General features: G+C 41.8%; 1 protein-coding gene across 1 annotated transcript in view; it reads left to right on the plus strand.

Moving 5' to 3' along the window:
* The first annotated feature begins 121 nt into the window (after nucleotides 1-121).
* The window catches only part of GCFC2 (GC-rich sequence DNA-binding factor 2), a 25,626-nt gene continuing 17,247 nt past the window's right edge, over nucleotides 122-8,500 (plus strand). The window contains exon 1 of the mRNA XM_031066711.1: nucleotides 122-157. Coding sequence (XP_030922571.1) covers nucleotides 122-157 — 36 coding nt within the window. The remainder of the gene's footprint in view (nucleotides 158-8,500) is intronic.

Consider the following 8,500-nt stretch of genomic DNA (forward strand, 5'->3'; position numbering starts at 1 on the left):
CGAGGCCGGGCTCCGCCGCTGCCGGGACGGGGCTCTCGGAGCCCCATGGACGGGTCGCTGTGCCCGGCAGTGCAGCCCCCGGGTCTGGGCCGGGCTCGCCAAACAGTGCCGCGGTCCGGGGATGTCGCACCGAGCTTGTCGGTGCCTTTGCTATGCGGTAACAGCTACTGCTTAAAAAGCTGACAGAGGATTTATCCCGTCCTTGCTCACCTCTGTCTCATTCGATTCCACCCGCTGCCTCCTCATCTGCTCCATAGGTTACTTTTGCTTTAGCTCTACGGCTGTATCCCAGTCCTATCTCTACTAGAAGCGGGAAAGCCGTGGCCTCTGTTCTGCACAGGCGAAGCTCCCAGATTAAGCTAATTCTTCCCCCTGGGAGCAGGTAAGAGCACCCTTGGTGCTTGTCCGTGGGAAGGAAGCGTGTCCTGCTGGGACTGCACACCGGCGCGGAGGGGGCTGCACCAGCAGCTAAATTGGGCTCACGCCAGGCACTGCTCGGGGACTGAAACACGTAGGGTTTCAGGGGTTTATCTTTCCAAAATTAAAGAATCCTGTAGGAAGGCAACACGTCGAAAATGCCGTAATTTTTAACCACCAAACGTTTTCCTTCTCCAGCGAAGGGATTTCGCCGTGCACAGACGATTACAGCGCTTTTCTGCTGTGCTTTTGCTGGGTAGATGATTACCTATCACCTTCGTACAGCCCAGATTTTTCCACTGACTCATTCTTCTGCGTTCCTAATGAACCTTTCCAGATGGTTACACCTTTTATCATTCACGGTGATTCCAGAAGAGTCACGTTCCTGTGCCATGCAATGGCTGTGGCCACATCCTAGCACTTAGCACGGGCAGGATTTGTGCTTACACACCTGATGTCTGCGTTTGCTGTTGCAGCTGCCACACTGCACATCATGCATTTGCCCCTTGTGACCTCCTCAGCCCTCATCTGATTCACTGCTTTTGAAGATACAGCATTCTCCTCCCTCACACCCGGCCCAAAAACATGCTTTGTATTTTTATCCTATGAACAGACAGCAACCTCGGCTTTGCTGCAGATATTTGCTGTGTAGGTGGATTAAAACATGTGTTATTCAAGGGGCCCAGGTGGCCCTGGGCTGTTTTGAAGTCATCTGCAGATTTCATAAGCAGTGCTTCAAATAATTATTTGGGCTAACAAAGCAGCCCTGGGTCAAGAACAGGCTTCTCTGAAGCCCAATTAAAAAGTCTCTCATCTGACATTTTTCACTTGAATTACTTTAAAACACCTCTTCATACACAGCCTGTAATCTGTTTAGTACACATTATAGCGATACAATTGTAAATGTGACTTTGTTGTGTTGGCAACACCTCCAGCCTGCTCTGGACTGAAGACAAGAGCTTGCAGCAGGCGTAACAGTTTACAGGAACACTATTGTAGGTAGAATTAAGATAACAATAAACCAGATAAACACGTTTCTTCTCATAAGACAAAATCGATCACGTTACTGATTACAGTAGTTAAGAATTGGGAAGGGCTATGTAAAAATCTGTGAAGGAAAGTCTCTAAGAATAGGTTAGGCAGATGTTGGAGGAGTTTGGTAAATACAGTTGATCCTGCCTTGAACATTGAACTAGGCGACTTTTCAAAGAACCTCACGGTTCCTTTCTTCTGTAATTGATGTTACTGCCATGTCCCACACAAAAATGAATTTGGGCCATGTCTGTGCTTAACCACTGGCTTAGAGGTGACAAAGTGCATAAAGGAGGAATTGCATAAAGGATGTTGGGATATTTGATTCTGTAAATATGACAGATGGGGAATAATCCATCTGCTTTATTAAATGTGAGATCCCTATAGGAAAGCAGCAATGTACCTCAGTTGGGGTAACTACATACCTCCTTTGAGACAAAACTGAAGCCAGGAAAATCACAGAATAGTAGCATAGTTTGAATTGGAAAGGACATTTAAGGGTCATCTAGCCCAAACCCCCTGCAACAAGCAGGGATATGTTCAACTAGATCAGGTTGCTCTGAGCCCTGTCCAACCTGGTCTTGAATGTTTGTAGAGATGGAGCATCAACAACCTCCCTGACAGTGTTTAACCCCCTTCATTGTAAAAAAAAAATTCCTTCATTATATCTAATCTAAATCAACCCTCTTTCAGTTTAAAATCATTACCCCTTCTCCTGCTGAAACAGGCCCACTGAAAATTCCTCTCCCCATCTCTTTCTCAGGCCCCTTTAAGTACAGAAAGGCCACAATAAGGTCTCCCTGGAGACTTTTCTTCTTTGGGCTGAACAGTCCCAACTCGCTCAGCCTTGCTTCTTACCAGAGGTGCTCCAGCCCTCTGAGCATCTTCATGGCCCAAACTGGACTCACTCTAACAGGACCACGTTTTTCTTGTGCTAAAAGCCCCAGAGCTGGACACCCAGTGGGGTCTTAGAATCACCTCTTTTAACCTGTTGCCTGAGGAGGGAGGAATTGTGGGGAATTAAAAATTCAGCTGACTCCCTAGCAAGATAACCTGGTATAAAAAATTAGCACATCAAGGTTTTATGTGTTCTGATTCTATACAAATTCAATGCATCTGCATTATTACAATGAACTGGAGCTGATCAGAGATACTAGAAGAATAAATATCTGTAAGATTAGTTAATTATCAGGAAGAGGAGGAAGACTCACAACTTGTAGTGCAGACACATTTGAATGCAGCAGCCCCTCAAGTCACTCTTCCTTGGAAATAGAGTGTGAAGACATACAGTGTTTAGTGTCAGCTATGAAAAAATGCATCCTTGAAGCAAAGCTGAACTCTTACTCAACCTAAGAGTCTTACAGAGATGTTTTATTAGTAATGTCCAAGATTAGTAATGTCCAAGACTGCAAACTAGTCTTACATCTTTAAAATGGAGAATGACATTTGTTTCCACTCAGAATTTGACTACTGCTTGAAGCATGTTCAAAAGAAAAACACTACTTTTATGAAGGTGGAGTTTCTACAGACACTGTTGCAGACACTGCCTTTGGGCATCTCAGGGTTTGGAAAAAGTGCTTTTTACAAGCTTCAACATGTGGTTTTGGGGGCTGATGTCAAATACCAGGTGAAATAAAAGTCCCTTCTGCTGACAGTACCCTTCTAGCAAGGAGTAGACAGTAACAAAGAAACTTAAAATGCAGGAATGACTTAGTTTGTTCCAAAAAGCCATTAAAGTACGAGAAATTGTATAATAATAACTGATAATAGAAAAGGGAGCTGAAAGGAGAAGAAACCAAAGGTATGATAATATAGAGGCTTGTTCCAGACTTAGGGGCAGAGTTGCAGCACAGCAGCTACTCAGAGGAGACCAATTAAGATGAAAAGTGTGGGAGAAGCAGAAAAGAAGTAAGGTTTACTCTAAGCAATGTTTCATCCTCTAGGATTGTTATGGTATCATTTGTTATCCTGGGCTTCCAGTGGGAGGTGTCCCTGCTCATGGCAGGGAGACTGGAACTAGATGACCTTTAAGGTCAAACTCAACCCATTCTATGGTTCTATGATCTCCTTGTCATGTCTGAGCCAAAACCAACACGCAACAGCAAAACTTAACGAGATATAATGAAGATGGAGAAACTATTCCTATTACTAGCAACTCAATTTTCACATTAAGGCTTTACTTTTTGACCATTATCTGTACTCTGTCTCAGTTTCCTGTTACAAGCAATTTTCCTATCTTTAGAGTAATAAGGAAAGATCTCCACTGACAGCAAAAAAATCATGAATAAAATTGCTTAGCCTGAACTGAGTGGCAAAAGGTAACGTGACTTCTTCTCTGCTCTTAGTTTACTCCATAATATTGCTTATTTTCTTTGCTCTGCTGCAGGAAGAGAAGGGAATGCTTTATTCTCCCTGTCCAAGCCTTCTGACCAGGCAGTGTCTAAGCTTGATGACAGACATCTTCCTGTAAATGTATGTTTAAAATACATAAAGTTAAACCAGGACCAAATGTACACCAGAAATCAGTTATTGCAAGAATAAGCTATGCTTTGTGCACTGGTCAGAGATCAAGGGATGTAAAGCAACAACTATTTCTGAGTGGTCAAAAAGCAGTAATTGCTCAATAGCAACCTGCACACATTCCTCCTGTAGTGACCTGTTTAATTTTGCTTCCTAGTGAGCGGCATTTCCTCATCTGGAGAGTCCAGCTTGTTGTCCCAGCTATAAAGAACTACTTATGAACAGCCACACCTACCTGATGAGTGACAGCTCTGACCCCTTTATTAGATTCAACTCTCTTATTCATGCTATATTTTCTTTTCCACCTCCTCCTTTTTCTCTCCAGCAAACACAGAAGCAATGAGCCCTCACTCAGTGCTGCTGGAGGTTCCATATTTACAGCAGTGCCAATTGCTTTCCTTCTTCTGAGTAAATGCTAGATACTTTCTTTTAACCCACATTTTTATTTAAAAATGGATGCAAAAAACCAGAACGGGATAAACAAAAGGACAGGTTAATATTTGCTTTCCACACCTAACAGAACAAGAACAAGCATTTCTGATATAGATTCTGAGTAACAATTTATCAAAAAGGCATAGAAGGCACAAAGCACACACTGCACCAAAAATAGAACTTCTAGAGGTGTTGGTTTGGTTTCTGAACCAGAAGCCCACACAGGTTTTAAAATAACAAATGGCTACTGTATTCATTTTACAGGATTTTCTATTACTTCATAGCTGTATGAAATAAAATATTCATGTCCCAACTTTGTTCCCTGCCAAGCACTGATATTATTTAGTAGGGGATGGGGAGCTGAACTGTATTTGTTCAGTGTGGCAAAGGCTTCTTTGCCTACCGCACTGAAATTATTTTGAGATTTACAGAACATCTATGTAACCATAGAGAAAGCAGCTTTCCAGACAGGCCAGACCATGTTGTGAAGGGAGGCAGTGCTGACTCATGCAGACTGAATTATTGCAAATAAAACTTTGCCAACTGCTGAGCAGACACAAGGGTTTTATTTGCTATCCCTAGCTGCAGTGCAGGCAGGCAGAAACACTCAAGCACACAGGAATTTCACAAGTGCCAAGTGCTGACAATAGCAGAGTAATGGGGTTAAGCAAGGTTATTTGTTGCAATTTTACAATCCTGATGCCACAATTAGTAAATAACACCTCGGTAAGACAGAGTTGCCAGTTCATTTCAGACACATTTGTTTCTCTGCTCTCAGGTTTTGATGCAAACCGAGAAGTCACTCTGATCCTAATAGGCTGGGATCCCTATTGTATGTGCTACAAATGTGGGTTTTTTTTTCCCCCAAATCTTTCACTTTTAGGTGCTAAAAACCTGTTATTTCATACATACTGTCGGGTTCTGAGGACCAGTACTACTTTTGAGTAGTGTACTTCTTGTGTACTGAATTTTGTGAGGTTCTCTGGAATTACACGTTGCTTTTAAGGGATGAATAACATAAATATTGTGGAAAATTTGAAAGAAATCTTCTCAGATTTCAGAATGTTTTGTGAGTTGCTGTGAAAAGGAAATTTTTTCAGATTCACGGATTTCTGGAAAGGTACAGGCATGCCATGAAACAAGTACATACTATGATAAAGATAGGCAAAACAGTGTAAAACAGTAAAGTGAGTTTATGATTAATAACATAATTAATAAAAACAGGGTTCCATTGAAAGGGCAAAGAGATCACTGTGGTTTTAAGCTGGCTTATGGAAGTCTACACAAAAGCTCTGTGTTGATGGGACACAGGAATTTCCCCTGGTTGTAGCTCTTGCTTGCCTGGTGTACAGCTGAGTGTTTTAGGTGCTGCTGCCCCCATCTGCCTGACATCCTGCTGGACTTTTCCATGAAAAATGGAAGCAAAGGCAAATTCTTCCACCAGCTGCAAGTGATAAGGTTGTGTGGTACCTCGAATCAGTGGCAAACTTGTTGCATTCAGGGGATTAAATATAATTTTGCAGTCTTTCCCCAAAACAGAGTTGACCTCTTAGGTTTAGTTGTTTTTTTTTTTTTGTTTTTTTTTTTTGCAGTTGAAAGTTGTTTTGACCAGAGTTAAGTCTGTCAGAGCAAGTAACTTTGTAACTTACATTGACATTAAAGTTTAACAGAGTTCAAGCCAGAGCTGAAATCAATGGAGTGTGAAAAGAGATCATACTGTCAGCCATTAATGGTTCACTTGAATTTTCATGCAAAGTTTGTCTTGCTTTTATTCTGCTTCTTCTTTGGAAAGGGAAATCTATAACAATTTGCTGATCTACTTCACTGATCTGCTCCAAGTCTTTCTGAAAATTCATTTCCCAGAGGAATTTTGGCTAGAGAGTCACTAAAACACTTAAGAACAAATTATTCTAATATCTGTGACCAATAAATCCTCACCTATCTGTTAAGTTTAAACTTCATGGCTAAATAGTTTAAGGCAAAATTATCCTTCTGTTCTGTGTCAGCAGTGCCAGGAAAAGGGCTATTACTGCCTAACAAGATAAATCCATCAGCACTTGGCATTGGCAGTCCTTCCAAGAAATACTGTGCTGTGTGGCTGAGGCTGAATTTGCTTTTCTTCTTCTGAACTGGGATCATAATGGATTGGATGACATTGCCTAGATCAGTATCTGGGCACTTAGTGAGCAAATTAACTGAAGGGACAACTGCATACATGGCAGTTTCAACCTGCTGGAAAGACAAAGAGTATAAGGGTTGTGTCCCCTGTTTCTGCCCTGCTGAGGTCCTGGCCCATTTTGTCTTACAAGGAGCCAGCTCAGTCCTGCCTGAGTAGTGCTCACTAGACTGACAGGATTTAAAATCAGATTAAAAAGAAACATTTACATACAGAGACATAGCCAGGCAAAGAAGCTCTGTCATTATTATAAAGATGTTAAAGGCTCCTGGTAAAACTCCCATCTTTGCTTGGCATGGTGAAGCCTTCATCAATTCTGGAGGGGTAAGTGAGAAACAGGAAACTTATGAGCATTTTTCCAGGTAAATCTACATCCTCAAACTTTGCTTTGCCCAGGTTGTAATGGAACAACCCAATACACCTGTGCATCCCCAGACCATTCTTGACTTCACCTTTCACTCAGAGAAACTACCTATGGAAGTCCATATCAATTCCACAGCAATAAGGCAGTTTTGAGTCAGAGCCTGCAATAAGTCAATTTAAACACAAATCCATAGACAGGTTTAATTTCAGCATTTGCATAAGTACTTTATTTTTCCACCAGACCCCCACCCTTTTTCAGTGCAGAAAATGAATGGTGCTGCAAGGTGAATTGTCCTTCCTGAATTGTTAAAGTTTTTATAATCTTCCTTATTCACTAAGTTGCCTCGGGTTTTATTTAATAAACATTCAGAAGCAGTGCTGAATAAATTATATATTTTAGTTGATTTTCTCTTGAGTTTTTATGTTATTCTTACTATAACTGGTGCTTCACAAATGCAGCTTTTTCTTCACAAGATTCCTGAGGCAAGTTAATATTAGTATCCTCATCTTACAGATGAAGGACAGAAAGGTGGAGCAATTTGAGCAAGAACATTTCAAATGTTTGCTATTCTTGGATACTTCTCTTGGGACACAAAGGCTTACTTGAAGGACTTGCTCTGCCTGGTTTCATGGTTTCATTTGGGATGCACTTTCTTTCCACAGAGCAAATCACAGACAGCTCAAGTCAGCACAGCAGAAATCAAAGGCTGGTACAAGCTACAGCGCAACTCCTCTCCAAGCAAACCAATTTGTCATCACTTGTCACATTCCCACCTTCCTTCTGTTCCCAGCCATATGTTCCCCTCCCCTTCCACCAGCACTAGCACCTGCCAGGCTCCTTCTGTGAGCTCAGCCTGAGGAAAGGGAAAAAAATATGTGATTACTTTTTGACAACAAGCTACAGAGTCAGTTTTACATTTATAATAATCACAGAATCCTAGAATGGCTTGTGTTGGAAGGGACCTTAAAGATCATCTAATTTCATTTGTCCCTTCCATGGGCAGGGACACCTTTCACTAGACAGGTTGCTTAGAGCTCCCTCCAACCTGGACTTAAAAAGTTTATTTATTTGTTTTTGGTGTATGTTACTACTAATTCTAAAACAGCTATTGTATTTATGCATAGTTAGGCATTAGCAATTACAGTTCAATTTACTATCTATTTATGTAATAGATAGCAATCCCAAAAGTTTATAAATATTAATTAATAATTATCGCCAAATAACTTTTGCATATTGAAATAATATATTATTATATGTTAATTATAAATTATATTTTATAGAACTCCACAAGCTTTCGATGGTACTGTGGAGGAGGGGGAGCACCCACCCAGCACGGCAGCCCTTGCACTGAGGGGCTCACGGTTTATCCAACAAGTTACATTTTTAGGCATCAATGAATCACCAAAAAACGCCTTTTACATTTTTTTTTTACACCTTTCCCTTCTCCCCCTCCGTCCCTCCGTCCCTCCCAAGCTCCCGCCCAGCCGCGGGCGGGGCGCGCTGGGGTCGCCGCGCGTGCGCGCCGGGCCCCACGTTGGGATCGCGGCGGTCCCGGCGGG

This window comes from Geospiza fortis, unplaced genomic scaffold (assembly GCF_000277835.1).
Source record: "Geospiza fortis unplaced genomic scaffold, GeoFor_1.0 scaffold98, whole genome shotgun sequence".
Taxonomy (NCBI): Eukaryota; Metazoa; Chordata; class Aves; order Passeriformes; family Thraupidae; genus Geospiza; species Geospiza fortis.